Source organism: Eptatretus burgeri, chromosome 16 (genome assembly GCF_056783735.1).
Source record: "Eptatretus burgeri isolate ZD-2024b chromosome 16, Ebu_testis_v1, whole genome shotgun sequence".
Taxonomy (NCBI): Eukaryota; Metazoa; Chordata; class Myxini; order Myxiniformes; family Myxinidae; genus Eptatretus; species Eptatretus burgeri.
Genome location: NC_140976.1, coordinates 39,029,000 through 39,046,219, shown reverse-complemented (window position 1 = coordinate 39,046,219; position 17,220 = coordinate 39,029,000). Strand labels below are relative to the sequence as shown.

At 41.9% G+C, this 17,220-nt stretch overlaps 1 protein-coding gene across 13 annotated transcripts in view; it reads left to right on the top strand.

Annotated features, from left to right (window-relative positions):
* LOC147010889 (homeobox protein cut-like 1) overlaps positions 1–17,220 on the top strand; it is a 379,867-nt gene that overhangs the window by 289,251 nt on the left and 73,396 nt on the right. For 12 of the 13 annotated variants that reach the window (XM_085860303.1, XM_085860296.1, XM_085860299.1 and 9 more), the window contains 3 exons: positions 5,037–5,113; positions 15,761–15,827; positions 16,689–16,740. In XM_085860303.1, coding sequence (XP_085716429.1) covers positions 5,037–5,113; positions 15,761–15,827; positions 16,689–16,740 — 196 coding nt within the window. Of the gene's footprint in view, positions 1–5,036; positions 5,114–15,760; positions 15,828–16,688; positions 16,741–16,979; positions 17,138–17,220 lie in introns of those variants that run through there. The other variant, XM_085860301.1, reaches the window with a different exon arrangement.

Sequence of the window (17,220 nt, the reverse complement as noted above, 5' to 3'; positions counted from 1 at the left end):
TGTATTACTATACAAGTACTAAAGTATGCTGCATGGATATTTGTGGAACAATGACTCCGCATATTTGTGGAAAATCAAAATTTTTTCGCCGTTTGAGTTAAATACATTTTTCAGCATACCGCAATGTAACCCGTACAACAGCACGGATATGACTGTTGACTCTCGGGTGTGACATCATGGCTAATCATGAAGAGAAAATTTTTGACATTTAATCACAAACTTACAGACTTTATAATTTGGAAATCGACAAAAGACACATCATATCTATTTTCTCGGGTATGAAGGGAAAGATTAGCGCCGAGGTGGTCTAACGTTTGGGTTCCCCTCAATTCTAAGATACTGAGTTTGAGCCCCTGTCAGCCCTCTGAAGTAACACCAGGTGAGGGTGACTCAGCCGATCATCCTTCAGTGGTCAGAAAAATGAGCACCAGTGTACTGGAGTAATAAGCCATTCAAATATCCTGCATCGGAGTAGCGACCCGTCCAAGACTACTCCTTAATCAATGTTCTGCCTCGGCAGGCTGATGTATGAGCATCACGGTGTGAAATGACGTTATATATAAATATTATTATTATTATTATTATTTTTTTTTAAATCAACACTCCAGGTGTTAGAAAATTCCATCGTCATTTATGTAACTTTTGAATGGCCCAGAACCAGTAAACTGATCTTCCATATTACTATCACCAAGACATGTGACAAAAGGCCCACTGGCCACCGCAACAACCCCCCCCCCACCTCAAACATCCGGAAGCCAGACAAACCACACAGCACGTGGTTTCACATATTCTCTGTAAGCTTAGAAACGTCATTTCTGAGTGACAGCTGTTTAGTGCCTCGAGTATTAAGTTTTTTAAAACAAATTATTTGTACAATTTGCCTGTTTAATTTCTTTTTCACTCCATGGAAAATTCTGGGGTGGGGCTGGTGGTCCTACAGGAAAAAATGAAGGGGGCATATGTCCTCTACACCCCCTCCCCCCATGCACGATTTACGCTCGTGTTGACCTAGCTGATAACGGGAAGGTGAAGGAACGATGAGCGATATTTTTGCCTTGGTGTAAACACTGTAAAGGCTCCGTGTGTGGTGGTGCCCGGTTTGGGTACAATCATGAACCAAAGATGTCCGTGGGCAAGACGAGAAGGCGGTTGGTAGTGTTGAGATGTATAAGGTCGGTGTAGTTGTAAAGTCGAGCGTCATTGTTAGGTAGTAGTGATTGGACTATGGAAGAAGGCTGGAAAGGAGAGCTTGAATGTTGGTGTTGAATGGAAATAAAGTCCTGTATGTATTTGAAGCAGGCAGGGTGGTTATCGCTGACATGTGGGAGGATTGTGGTGAAGAAGGCTATGGTGGTGGAAATGGCAGTTTGATTGTGCTGCGCTTATGTAAATTGGGCTGCTAGCATTTATTTAACATTTTAGGATGCTATTAGCATACTCGCGTGAAGAGAAGATCGTGTGCAGAGAAGAAAATTGATAAAAAAAACCTAACTAATCCCTCACAACACATATTCCCTTTCTAACCCATTACACATGAGGGGAGGACCTCTGGAACAAGTAATCTTTCTTCTTCTTCTTTCTGTCTAACACATAAATGTCATTGTCTGTCTGTGTGTATGCCCGTGTGTAACACCAATCATGCCAAAACTACTTGGCCAATTGCCACCAAACTTGGCACATGGACAAAGTTCGACCTCATGGTGAACATGGGCTGGTTTGTTTTTCATGACTATTAATAACGATATCATTAACTTAAATTCTCAATTACATTGTGCCGGTTTTGTGCGCGTGGCCTCGACGTCTCCGCCTCTCATTGCTTTAAACTCGCATATTACGTTGTTGTGGAATTTTGTTGTTAACCGCCTCGGTGTAAATCCTATTTACGTTATTGTCTCTTTACACACCCAAATCATCCACTGTCCACAAGGAAAAGTACATTTCATCAGAGAACATTTATTTCGTGGTATCAAGGAGTTCAAAACACTAAGATGTAAAACATCCGCAATGATTTGCACTAAACTAAGCTTACATTTCCTGATATATATATATATATATATATATATATATATATATATATATATATATATATATATATATATATATATATATATATATATATATATATATATATATCTATATATATATATATATATGCTTTGAAGGGAGTGGGAGGGGTCTGATAAGAATTAGGCAAAATAATTCGAAATGCAATACGTGTCCACTGGAAGGAAAGAGAATGACATAATCATGGCAAAAGTTGCAGTGTTATCAACCAGGTCACCTTGTTTCATCCTTGGTGAGAATTAAACAAAATATTAAAAGCAGGACAAGGGAGTACAGGATAAGACATTAGGTTATAGGTTTTACAAAGAAATGAATGGAGAAGGCAGTGAGTACATGGATAAAACCAGTGAGTACAGTAAAAGAAAAGGCAACTTGTTTAAAGAGAAATATTCCCCATCAATGTCACACCTTACGTTATTACGTCCCATCTCACCGTAATGGTAGCTTCCAGTGAGTTTCGTGATTGTAATGCCCTTAATTTAATTTATGCATAATAATTCGCTATTTTGATACATTACTACCCCAAACTTAACTTACTGAAAGTAAATACGAGGGAGCATTTTAACGAGTTGGTAGAGCGAATACGAGTACAGCACTGTACTGTACTACAAGTGAAACGACAACACAGTTATTAACGTTTGCAGCCGTTCATAACAAAACGGCTTGAGGTTATGATGCATAAATTATATTAAGGGAATTACAGTAAGAATGGCTCGACTTACCAAAAGTTTGGGTTAGTTATGTTCATTACCTTCGCAAACTTTGTTGCGAAGGTTATGTTTTGATCGCTGTGTATTTCTTTATTTATTTGTGAATACCTGTATGTATGTTTGTTTGTTTGTTTGTTATTCTCATAACTCCAAAGTATTGAACTGAATTGCAGCAAATTTGGTGGGATGATTGGTTATTATCCGAGGACCATTTGATTAGATTTTGGGAGCGATCCGGTCAAAGGTCAAGGTCAAGGTCATGAAAAGGTCAAAATCGTCTTTTTACCATAGCGCGGTCAATTTGTATCCAATTTGCATGCAACTAATGCCAAAATGTTCAGAATTCAATGCCCCATCTTGTGATATGTGACATGACACAATGACGTAATAACCCTTATTAGCGGTTGGGAGTCAAAATTCAGGGGGGGGGGTCACGACATTGCAAAATGTGCGGTTTTTGTCACAACACGGTCAATTCTCATCCGATTTGCATGAAACAAACACCAAAATGTTGACTGTTCTGTTCCCCACACTCTAATACCAGTTACAAAATTAAGAGTACAAAGGTCAAGGTTGACGTCATGAAAAGGTCAAAATCGTCATTTTGCCATAGTACAGTCGATTTTTATCCAATTTGCATGCAACCAATGCCAAAATGTTGTGAATTCAATGCCCAATCTTGTGATATACTATATGACACAATGACGTCATTACCTTTGTTAGCGGTTTGGGTCAAAAGTCAGGGGGGTCAACGACCTTTATTATCATAACGCGGTCAATTCTTGTACAATTTGCATGTAAGTAGATTCAAAATGTTTAGAATTCAATTCCCTATCCTGTGATGTGTAATATTTGATTTCTTATAATGTGACCAGTTGTCATCAGATTGACTTGACACCGACACCCAAAAAGGTCAGGGAGTTCATACAGAAATTGTACAATGTACGTGAATCAGTGTCAAACAGCAGGAAATTTAATGTTTTTAAGCCATCATAACACATATGAGATGGCAGATGTGGTATGAGATTAAATACCCTCACAATCAACGGTTTCTGGGGGGGGGGGCAAAATGTAGCATTGGCGAAGGTATGCGCTCTACTGAGTGCCTGTTCTAGTTTGTAGTTGTTCTTTTCAAGAGTTTCTTTCACGTATTGAACAATCGTATTGGCAATTAATTTTGACTCCAAACTGCCGGGGGTGTTTGTGTTCAGGTGAAAGGGCTCGACGGTTGGGGATTGAGCCCTGTTTACCACCCCCTTGGGATTGTGGAGTGTTACTTTCCTACCCCACCGGCCCTTCGACTCTCCAACCCCACCGGCTCTCTGACACTCCTACCCCACCGGCCCTCTGACCCTCCTACCCCACCAGCCCTCCGATGCTTCTACCACACCAGCCCCCCGGCGCTTCTAACCCACCGGCCCTCTGACCCTCCTACCCCACCGGCCCTCCGACCCTCCTACCCCACCAGTTCTAACACTCTCCTACCCCACCGGCTCTCCGACCCTCGTACGCCACCCGCCCTCCGACCCTCCTACCCCACCAGTACTAATACTCTCCTACCGCACCGGCCCTCCGACTCTCCTACCACACCGGCCCTCCGACTCTCCGACCCCACCGGTCCTCAGACCCTCCTACCCCACCGGTCCTCAGACTCTCCTACCCCATCGACCCTCAGACTCTCCTACCCCATGGCCCTCCGACTCTCCTACCCCACCAGCCCTCCGACTCTCTGGCCCCACCAGTCCTCAGACCTTCCTACCCCACCAGCCCTCCGACTCTCCTACCCCACCGGTCCTCAGACTCTCCTACCCCACCGGCCCTCCAACCCTCCTACCCAACTGGCCCTCCGACTCTCCTACCCCACCGGTCCTCCGACCCTCCTACCCCACCGGCCCTTCGACCCTCCTTCCCCACCAGTCCTCAGACTCTCCTTCCCCACCGGCCCTCCGACCCTCCTACCCCACTGGCCCCACATGCTAATTTACAAAGTACATATGCAGAAGCGACAGTAGTTACATGAACACTTTTACAAAGTACATCAGCAGGCATGACTATTTTCATGTTTACATTGTAGCCCCCACCTGGAGAGGCCTTTGGCCTTGTGAAGGATTTGACCCACAAATGAAATACCCTTTTTAACAGTATTTTCAGAGTCGTATTCACATTAAAAGCTTCAATTGCTCTTGAAGTATCCTTGCCCAAACTTTTCTCTCGACTCTTAAACAACCACCCTTGCTGACTTTTCATTTTCTTTGGGTTTAGACGGCTGCGTGAGGCCCAACTGGGGCTGGCTGCAAAGCTGGCTGAAACAGAGCGGCACACTCGGAACCTTCAGGCAGGTGGGTGAAAATCGGTGATCAACTTGCTCACCATAGCTTTCCCCTGCATTGATCAATTATTTCCTGATCTTTAGCATTGCACGCATCGACTTGATATCTGCTTCAGAAATATGTTTCTAAGTAAAGGTACCATCTATATCTTATTATAATGGAGCAAACAAATATGGATATGTGTGTATGTTTGTATATTTGTGACCAGAACGTCTTCTTCTTCTTCTTCAAATTTTCTTTTACAAATTCCACCATGTTGTTCAACTACCTATGTAAAACAATATGTATTTGTGTGTTTGTGTCCCCTCTTAAAAACCCTTTAAAACCCTCTCTTCAGGTTTAAAAGGCCAATTTTTGGAGATGATTGGAAGTGTGTTCACTACGATCTATTTTTCAGGATAAAAAAATCTCGAAAAACTTTTTTCATAACAGAGTAATTTCGTCTCTTTTATTGGAAGTGTAGACGGTGACTTGCATCCGGGCCTGAATGGCGGTGTGCAGAAGCGTTTAAAAATAACAATAAATACAAGGTGCAGGGAGGTGAAATTCACTGCCCATAACGTGAAACATTTGCGGAGTAAAACAAGTGTAAATTTACGTCCGAAGGATGTCTCATAAATAAAGAATATAAAAGCACACCTGATGCCTGGCGGAGGCTTCAGACTTTGGCAGGCTCGCGAGGCTGTACCCTCGACATGCAACGCCCCAGAAGATATAGAAAATAGGGTCATATTTGTACATGTCGTGTTTTAAAATCACACTTCTTTCTGCGAAACATCATATCTTCCATATCCTTGAATATTTTGAATTAAATAATTCCAACCCGTCATTTTTGATGGGCTTTTATACGAACATATATATATATATATATATATATATATATATATATATATATATATATATATATATATATATATATATATATATATTTATATACAAATATATGCATATATATATATATATATATATATATATATATATATATATATATAGAGTACATATATATATATATATATATATATATATATATATATATATATATATATAGAAACAAATATATACATATATATATATATATATATATATATATATATATATATTGTTGCGATTTCGCGCCCGCCGGCATGCGATCGGCCGCTCAACTCGAATGGCAGCCGCCTCGCCCACCGGAACGGACAATTCAGTCGTGACCCTCTCGGAGCAACGCCGGGAGCTAGTCACGGGTGGGGGTTTAACCCCACCACGACCGTGCCAATTGCCCACCCGCGCAGGATAGGGTTGCTCGCCAAATTCGATCTACCTAAGTACCTGCGCGGATGGTCGACCGGGCGATCGTACCTCGCCGCAGCCCGACTCTGGACACGAACCGCTTAAGCAGTCCGTTCCATGCTATTGGGATAACCGAGCGGTGTTATCGTCAGCCTCGACGGTTCCGATTAATTATCGGGCGTATTAAGCCCACTACGAACCCTTTACGTGAAGCAGGATGGAGGGTCAATAAAGAAAAGACGAAGCGAAACGGGAAAACAGTTCACACAATGCACATTTATTACGCGACACACGGAAAGCACACAGAAACAGCCAAACAGTCAGAATGAACCTATATCAGGAAAACAAAAGAAACAACGACGCAGAGTTACAACCGAATACGCGTACACACGGCAACACTTACACAGTTCTACTTTACAGACGGCGCCGACACACATTTACTCAAAAGCAAAGGAAAGAAGCCACCCTCATAGACAAGGGGGGCAGACGGGCCTGTAGGCCAATATGTGCGCGGGACCTGAAGGAGCGGCCAGGTCCGCGAGACCGGGTGGGTCCTACCCGCTTCCTCGTGGCGCGTTGGCGGATGAGCCGCAGACGTGGCCGCGTGGCTGTGCCCCGACTCCGTGCTCCTTCGCGGGTTTCGTTGGCACGACGTTTGGAGTGGGGTGGGAACGGGGCCCCCTTGGTTGCACTATCTCAGCGCGGGGGAAAAGGGGGAATTGTTGATGCTCTGGGGGAGGGAGAATGGCTGGCTGGCTTAGGTCCCGCGACGAGCGATCTCCCACCGCGACCTCGTCGCCGACCTTCTCGCCTCGGACCCGAGCTCCTTGGCCTCTTCCTCAAACTCTCCTCAGCCGACTGCAGAACCCAACTCGGTGCCTTCGCCACCCGACTCCACTCTCTGCCACACTCCGCCGCTGCCACACTCCACCCTTTGACTCTCTTACCAAAACTCTCACTCTCTGCCAAAACTCTCTGCCACAATTCGCCTTGCGCTCGGCGTTTTATAGGCCGGCAGGAGAACCAATATGCAAATTTCCGGATCAGGATGAGCTCGGGGGCGGAGCCACGCTCGCCCATTGGACGGAGGAAAAGTGGGCATGAAGCTCCCCCTGATCCTAGAATTTGCATATTTCGATTTCACACGGATGTGCCTGGAGGCGGGGCCAAGCCGCTCCGCGCTTGCTGATTGGATGGATCAGAAGTGGGCGTGTAGCATTCTTGATCCGAATTCTCCCTCAGAAAGGCCGCTATTTGCACTCGCGGCTCGGTGCGTATCGCTTGAACGAGCCCAAGACAGCCCGACGCTCAGTGTTCACAGGTGGTGCGGGAATGGCCATAGAAGGAGAGAGGTGAGGGTGGTGGAGGGTTTATCGGTGGTGGTTTGATGGTTATGGCGGTTCAAAATAAAGATAGAACAGAAAAACGGCTATCTCAAAGCGTCGCAGCCCGAATGAATCACATAAATTCCCTCTAAACAACGGGTTTGGGGCTAACTACACATGAACTTAGAGTTCTCACCGACGGGACCTGAATGGTGGTTTGCGAATTTCCACAGCTGTAACAATATATATATATATATATATATATATATATATATATATATATATATATATATATATATATATATATATATATATATATATATATATATATATATCCATAAATATACATATACATATATATATATATATACATATTTTTATATACACTAGTATGGGCCCGTAGGTATGGTGCACTAGTATGGGCCCGAATGTGAGTGCCAGTGTGTGCAGCCTCTCTCAAACCTCAAAAAGGAACATCCGCGGGTCCCCAGCAATATTCTTGGCAAGTTTAAATCGTGCAAAAGAAATAATAAATAAATAAGTAAATAAATAAAGAAATAAACATTAATTGTGATGTCATTCGTGATGTCATAGCACCGTGTCCTGTCATTGGTGGACAGATAAATGGCCGTAACTTGGGAACCACTCGTCCGATTAATATCAAACCTTGAAAAGTACATCCGCGGGGCCCCGGCAATATTCCTGGCAAGTTTCAATCAGATCGGACCGTCGATCGTGCAAAAAATAAATAAATAAATAAATAAACATTAATTGTGACGTCATTCGTGATGTCATAGCACCGTGTCTTGTCATTGGTCGACAGATAAATGGCCGTAACTTGGGAACCACTCATCCGATTGACATCAAACCTCGAAAAGGCACATCCGCGTGTCCCCGGCAATATTCCTGGCAAGTTTCAATCCGTTCGGACCGGTGGTCGTCGAGAAACGGTGGTCACAGACAGACAGACAGACAGACACACAGACACACAGAGATTGCTGGAATTATAGATAGATATATACACATATGTGTTGTATATACATAGATATACATACATAGATAAATACATATATGTATATTATAATTATAAATAGATATATATATATATATATATATACATATGTACATATAGATAGATATATACATATAAGCCTGGTGTTGGCACAGTGGTTAGGGCAGCGGCTTGGGATCCAAAAGGTCCTGAGTTCAAGTCCCATTGGGCCACTGAATTAATACACCAGGGGGTTGACTCAGCCTGTCATCCTTCCGAGGTCGGCGAAATGAGTACCAGTTTACTGGGCCGGTGTATACCCTGGTTAAAATAGGTGTGCCATATCCCTGTGTCGTAAGAGGCGACCAGGGTTGCGTCAGGAAGGGCATCCGGCGTAAAACATGTGCCAAATCACTATCCGCATCATACGGATGATCCGCTGTGGTGATCCCTAACGGGAGCAGCCGAAAGAAGAGGAAGAAGAAGATATATATCTATATTATACATATATATATATATATATATATATATATATATTTATATACATATATACATATATATTTACATATGTGTCTATACATATATATTTATATGTATATATATATATATATATATATATATATATACATATAGATATACTGTAAATATATATATATATATACATATATATTTATATACATATATATATATATATACAATTATATTTATATATATACTTGTGCGGGCCCGTAGGTGTGTGCCCGTAGGTGCGTGCCAGTATGTGCAGCTTTGTTCCTTCGCTCTCGTAAACGACGACTGGATTGGGGAATTTTTTCAATTAGATCGGACCAACCGTATCATAAATGGCCATAACTTGGGAATCACCTGGGAAACATACTCACGTCCCCAGCATCAATTGCGACGTCATATCAAACGAAGAAGAAGAAGAATTGTGACGCCCCCTTTCTCTCGTCCCCCTCTCTCCCCTCTTGTCTCGCCCCTCCTCTCTCCCCTCTCCTCTCTCGCCCTTCTCTCTCGCCCCTCTCTCTCTCGCCCCCACTCTCACCCCTTCCTCTCTCGCCCCCTCCTCTCTCCCCCTCTCTTGAATTGTTACGCCCCTCTCTCTCGTCCCCTCTCTCTCACCCCCCTCTCTCACCCCCTCTCTCGCCCCCCTCTCTCCCCCCTCTCTCCCCCTCTCTTGAATTGTGACACCCCCCCCTCTCTCGCCCCTCTCCCGCCCCTCTCTCGCCCTCTCCCACCCCTCCTCTCTCGCCCCTCTCTCTGTAAATGTATTCACAAATGTCTACCAAGCACAACAATTAATTCAAAGCTTGGGAAAAAACAGCTTTCAAACCCTTGGGAAACAGCTGTTTCCCTTGGGAAAATTCAAACCTTGGGATTCATTAATAATTTGAACAATTAATTTAAACCTTGGGAAAAAAAACAGCTTTCAAACCTTGGGAAACACTTGGGAAACAGCTGAAACGGATGAAGAACGATATCAAACCTTGAAGAGGCACATACTCAGGTCCCCAGCGTCGATTGTGACGTCATACCAAACGAAGAAGAAGAAGAAGAATTGTGACGTCAATCGTGCAAAAAATAATAAGAAGAAGAAGAAGAAGAAATAAATATTAATTGTGACATCATTCGTGATGTCATAGCACCGTGTCTTGTCATTGGTTGACAGATAAATGGCCGTAACTTGGGAACCGCTTATCCGATTAATATCAAACCTTGAAAAGGCACATCCGCGGGGCCCCATCAATATTCCTGGCAAGTTTCAATCAGATCGGACCGTCAATCGTGCAAAAAATAATAATAAAAAATAAATAAACATTAATTGTGACGTCATTCGTGACGTCATAGCACCGTGTCTTGTCATTGGTCGACAGGTAAATGGCGTAACGTGGGAACCGCTCGTCCGATTAATATCAAACCTCGAAAAGGCACATCCACAGGTCCCCAGCAATATTTCTGGCAAGTTTCAATCAGATCGGACCGTCGGTCGTCGAGAAACAGCGGTCGCATACAGACAGACAGGCAGACAAACAGACACACACACACACACACACACACACACACACACACACACACACACACACACACACACAGATTGCTGGAATTATATATACTAGTACGGGCCCGTAGGGGCGGGCCCGTAGGTGCGTGCCCGTAGGTGAGTGCCAGTATGTGCAGCCCTCTCTCGCCCTCTCTCTCTCGCCCCTCTCTCGCTCCCCTCTCTCACCCCCTCTCTCTCACCCCCTCTCTTGCCCCCACTCTCATCCCCCCTAGACTCGCCCTTCCTCTCTCCCCCTCCTCTCTCGCCCCCACTCTCATCCCCCCCTCTCCCGTCCCCCTCTCTCGCAGATATTGGTCGACAGATAAATGGCCGTAACTTGGGAACTGCTCGTCCGATTCATATCAAACCTCGAAAAGGCACATCCGCGGATCCCCAGCAATATTCCTGGCAAGTTTCAATCAGATCGGACAGTCAATCGTGAAAAAAAATAATAATAATAAACATTAATTGTGACGTCTTCGTGATGTCATAGCACCGTGTCTTGTCATTGGTCGACAGATAAATGTCCGTAACTTGGGAACCGCTTGTCCGATTAATATCAAACCTTGAAAAGGCACATCAGCGGGTCCCCAGAAATATTCCTGGCAAGTTTCAATCAGATCGGACTGTCAATCGTGCAAAAAAAAAAATAATAATAATAATAAATAAATAAATAAACATTAATTGTGACGTCATTCGTGATGTCATAGCACCGTGTCTTGTCATTGGTTGACAGATAAATGGCCGTAACTTAGGAACCGCTCATCCAATTGATATCAAACCTCGAAAAGGCACATCCGCGGGTCCCCGGCAATATTCCTGGCAAGTTTCAATCCGATCGGACCAGTGATCGTCCGGTTATTAATAATTTGGGAAAAAATTGGCATGATAAGGTGAGAAGGTGGAACGACACCTTTAGCTGCCATATATACACCTTTTCAACACTGAAAAAGCAGTAAAATGGCCATAACTTGGGAACCGCTCGTCCGATTGACATCAAACCGCGAAAAGTCACATCTGCGAGGCCCCGGCAATTTTCCTGGCAAGTTTCAATCAGATCGGACTGGCGGTCGTCGAGAAATGGCGCTCGCAAACAGACACACACACACACACACATTACTGGAATTATAGACAGACAGATATATATATATATATATATATATATATATATATATATATATATATATATATATATATATATATATATATATATATATATATATATATATATATATATATATATATACATACACATACATACAAGGTGAGTCAAAAGTAGCGCTCAATTTCTGTTTTTTCGGCAGTCATATTATTTCTGGGAAGTCATGTTAATAATTGTCTTGCAGATTGTTAATTTTCGTGATTTATTTATTTTTGATTTTGCTTTGCAGGTTATCGCTGCGAGTTTGGAAAGTTACTGAATTTACACCAAATTGAGCTCAATGGCACAATTAACAGACACAATTGTGTCTACTGGGCTGCGAATAACCCAAGAGTGATAGTTGAGAAGGAAGTAAATTTACCTGGAGTGACAGTTCGGGCAGCCATATCTCCATTAGGGATGATTGGACTCTTTTTCTTTGAGGGATCTGTCACTGCAGAAATTTACCTGGATATGCTGCAAACCTTCTTTTGGCCCAGGGTACAAGATCAGGACTGTTATTTCCAGCATAATGGAGCTCCACCTCTTTATGGACGTTATGTTCGTCAGTGGCTTGATGAAAACTTTCCCAGAAAGTGGATCGGCCGCCGCGGTCCGATCGAGTGGCCGGCACGCTCCCCAGACATTACACCTCCAGATTTCTTTCTTTGGGGGCTCATGAAAGACCTTGTTTATCGTGAAAAGCCTCGTATCATTCAGGAATTGAAGGCTCAAATCACTGCAAAGTTTGAGGAAATTGATATGGAACTCTGCAGACGTGTGTGCCGCTCTGTGCCTGCTCGGCTGCAATTGTGCATCGATCACGAGGGAGGGCACTTTGAAAATTGCAAGTAAAACAGCTTGGTACAGTTCCGTAATAATTTTTTCTTGAATAAATGGTTAGATAAACATGTCATTCATTTATTTCTACCTTCTTGTATACTGTAATACAAATGGCAAACAAACAATCAACTGACAGAAATCGAGCACTACTTCTGACTCACCCTGTGTATGTATATATATATATATATATATATATATATATATATATATATATATATATATATATATATATATATATATATATATATACTTTATTTACTCACCCTAATTTTTCAATCAATGGAATTACAAACTATTAGAATATTTCGTCTCATTTACCAAATACCACTATCATCTCCGCCTCTATTGCTGTCTCCACTCCTGCCTGAACTTATTTCTCGCCGGCCCAACATCCAGTGTTTTAGATTCAATGATTCACGAAAAATATGTTTGTAATTTATTTAGTTTTTATTATATTAAATTAGGGTATCGTGAGATGCGAATCCGTATACTTCTGAACTTCCTCGGTGAAAATGGACTGCATTTTTGAACTCAGTGTGGTCGCTTTACTCTCAGAAATGTTTAGACGGACAACAAATTAATTATAGATTAGAAAATATCAAAATGAGTAGGATTAGTTACTCAACTCCAGTAATGATAAATCTTGTTTTAGGTCATATTTTCAAAATGGTAGTGAATTCAATGTCGATGCAGTCATTTCTTAGAGTAAATCGACCCCATAGAGTTCGAAAATGCATTCCATTTCCACCTCGGACATCCAGTACCCGTAATCGTACCTGACCATACCCTAATTTACTCAAGTTATGAGACTAAAATTGGTCATATGGAGCGACCTCTAAATCACCTCCGATCAAGCTAAAAAAATTTATGTGCGTTATTGGATCATATTAGAATAATTTTAAGCTTGTGGAGCTACATTCTATTTTTTCGACTTTTTTGGACCACCCTCATACACACACACACACACACACATATATATATATATATATATTTATATATATATACATATATATATATATACATATATATAAATATATATATAAATATATATATATATGTGTATATATATATATGTACGCCAAAAAAACACATTTGTGACTGACCTGTGTTCATCAGCGTTAATTTTTTTGTTACTTTGACTTGATTAATCGAGATCGAGATTAAGATATCAGTAAAAGAAAATATACGACATAAAAACCCTGCCATAACTCCAAGGGAAGCGGTGTATTGGGAGCACGTCTGCTCTGTGTGGCTGACTTTCCCGGTGGTTTGACTATTGGTGGTTTGACTTTCCCGTCCAGTTTTTGAGAAACTTGTGTTGTCTTCAGTGTCGGATTTAGACTTGGTGAGGCCCTAAGCTGTATAAAACTTTGAGGCCCCTTGTTAAAAAAATTGTACCAGAAGGTCTCACAGAAATTGAAAACATGTCTGCCTTTCAATTATTAATAGCAAGGCATTTAAAGTGAAAAATACAAATTATTTTCAAATGAATGCATTTACTGATTACATATTTATCATTTGGTTGGCTTGATCTCTTTCATAGATTATAATATAGTATACGATGGAAACAATACTTAAATGTCATTTTAAAAATAATTTTAACATACTAATACAGCATTTTCTTTTTTGATTTCCCAAAAGCAAAAATAAAATTTTTTTTAAAAAAGAGGCCCATGTGGATTGTGAGGCCCAAAGCTGTAGCTTGCTTAGCTTATGCCTAAATCTGGCACTGGTTGTCTTCGCCATCCAGCTCTAACTGATAATTTAAAATAAATATATATTGGTGTAGGTTCCTTTTTATATTTATACGTGTTGGGTTCTGATTTCTGATTTTCAGTATATATTCAGTCGGAGCAGAAAATATATTTGGCTGACCCCCATCCCCCCCCCCCCCCCGCATGGTCAGAGATGTCCATTCCTCTGCAACGACGTGTGGTGAGGCACGCGAAGTGCGTGATCCACGTTAGCAATACAAATGCAAATAATGTTATTAACTCTCTTACCCTTTCTCATCCCCCAACCCCCCCCCCTTCCTATACAATGTCGAGGCTCGTAGAGGAGTGAGAGCACAGAACCCATCAGGACATTACAGAATGAAAAGAACAGTAGAAAGAGAGGGGGGAAGTGGGGAACTCACTAACATCAGTGTTGAGGGACAATATTGAGGAAGACTTGGAGAAATAAGGGATGTGGGGTAGAAATAAAAGGTACATGTACATATATTTTGCAGTTTTTTTTCTCCTCCCCATCCTCCACCTTCCTTTCCTCATTCAATCTGCTCCTTTCCCTTTTCTCAATTTTTTTTCCTCACTGCACCTTTAATTACTTCCTTTTACATATGTAACATCAAGAACGCCTCTAAATTCAAACTTTGAAAAATCTATATTTATTTGTACCCAAAACTACCTCCTGTGATCCATTATAGAAGTTTTTTTCATCCTTAAACAGCAAACTCATCATTCTCGAACGGTCAGATGCACTATTGTAGCTGCTGCATCAAGCACATGAATTGGATTCTAACTACGAGCTTTAAGAGGGCACGGCCACCCACCAGGTACCGGTAAAGTTAAATGAAAAACTTGACTCCAGCACAAAAGCAAAAAGGCAAGCACAGCGAGCGATAATAGTGATATGTATGTATGCGTTTGGCCCGTGGGTACTGGCCCAGAACGTGGAACTGCAAGCTTGCAAGACTGTGCCGCCACCAGCTTGATTGTCTGACTTTTAGACGGCTGTGTGCTTATAGTGATGAAGCAGGAAAGGTCTCTCTTTCTTTCTTTCTCTCTCTCTCTCTCTCTCTCTCTCTCTCTCTCTCTCTCTCTCTCTCTCTCTCTCTCTCTCTCTCTCTCTCTCTCTCTCTCTCTCTCTCTCTCTCTCTCTCTCTCTCTCTCTCTCTTTCACTTTGTCTCTAGCCTCCCCCCCCCCTTCCCATGCGCACTCAGAATAATTTGCTCCTGCACATTAGATTGTGTGATTTGTTGCACAGCATCAATATGTTTCTAAATGTGACCGCCTCAACACTGTTTATCGTGTGTGTGGCATGCAGTTGTTGAAAGGACACATGAAGAGGTATCAGAGCTGAAGGTAGCCAGCAGCACAATCATGGCTGTAAAGTGAGTCCGATTGGGGTTTTCATTTCTCATATTGTACTCTCACCTTTTCACCTTCAGAACCATACTTCCTGCACCACAGTTATCTCTATGAATGTTTTTGCTGAAATCATTGCATTCTCTTTGATTTAACTCCCAAGTCATCGACATTTTTGCCTCTCCTTGTCTTGATTTTGAGCATAAGATAAAATAGGCTTTGTTGTGGAGGCGATAAGATCAGGGTTTTCAGCTCTCTGCATTGATGTACATCTTGAAAAGCTATTGTTTTTCTGTTTTCCTTCCGATGAATATGTTTACTTTTTTATGTTTTTTAATCTTTATGCATTTCTTTTATTTAAAGATTGATGTTTTTTTGTTGTTGAATCAATAAATGGTTAATATGCAATTTTATCTCTGCTCTTCCTCCTCTTCTTTTTTCACTGCTTCTTCTGTATCCTTTTCCTTTTTCATGTTACTTTATCACTTCTTATTCCCTTTCATTCATTCCCTGTCCATTTTTTTTTTTGAACACACCCTTCTGCCATTTTACCCTTTCCTCTGTAAAAAATTGCCCCTGGCATTCTCTTTGCTTCTCTACCCTCTTTCCTTTTACTCCTTCTTCCTCCTCCTCCTCCTCCTCCACCCCCTTCTCCACCTCTTCCTCCTCAAATTAAAACAACATATATATTGACTTTGTATATTTCTTTGTTGTTTTTTTGCCTCCTGCTTTAATTTTTTTTTTCTCTGTTCATCCTATTCTGCCTTTTATCTTTTCAATTTATCATTGCTGTTTTAATCTTGCTTCTCTTTTACTCCCGTTCCTCTTACTTTATTTCTTGTTGGGGTCATTTTTCTCATGTCTTCCCTTTCTTGGCTCCCCAACAGAGCAAGCCATGCGCCTCGCCTTGCTTCGCCCGGCCCAGATGGCTCCAGGCAGGTACGGAGGCCAGTTTCTATGGCAACGGACAGCGGCAGCGGGTGGGAGGGCTATTTCGGTTGGGTGTCTGAGCCTGTGGACATGCAGCCAGTTTGCATCTTGCGTCGCTGCTTTTTTGCTTTTCCTTCCTCCTTTAACCCACCGTGCTTTTAAATGGCAGCATAAACGATCATATGCGCAACAACCACAGGACAATGCAACAACAATATAGACAGCTGTTTATTTTGAAGCTCAGCAGCTGTGACTGCATCAAATTAATATTGCTTTTGCTCTTCATGTTTCAACAGAGGTCATTTCATTGAACTGAGAACTTCTATAATCTGTAGCTGATGATGACAATCAGGGTGTTCTTTTAAAATTTTCGTTTTCTGTTTTCACAACGAAGGTGGCTGAAATGGTAATGCTTTGTCAACGTACAGTAAAGACGATTGTTTGTCACCAATTGTTTTCACAATTGACAAGCGATGGTTGGCAGACTGT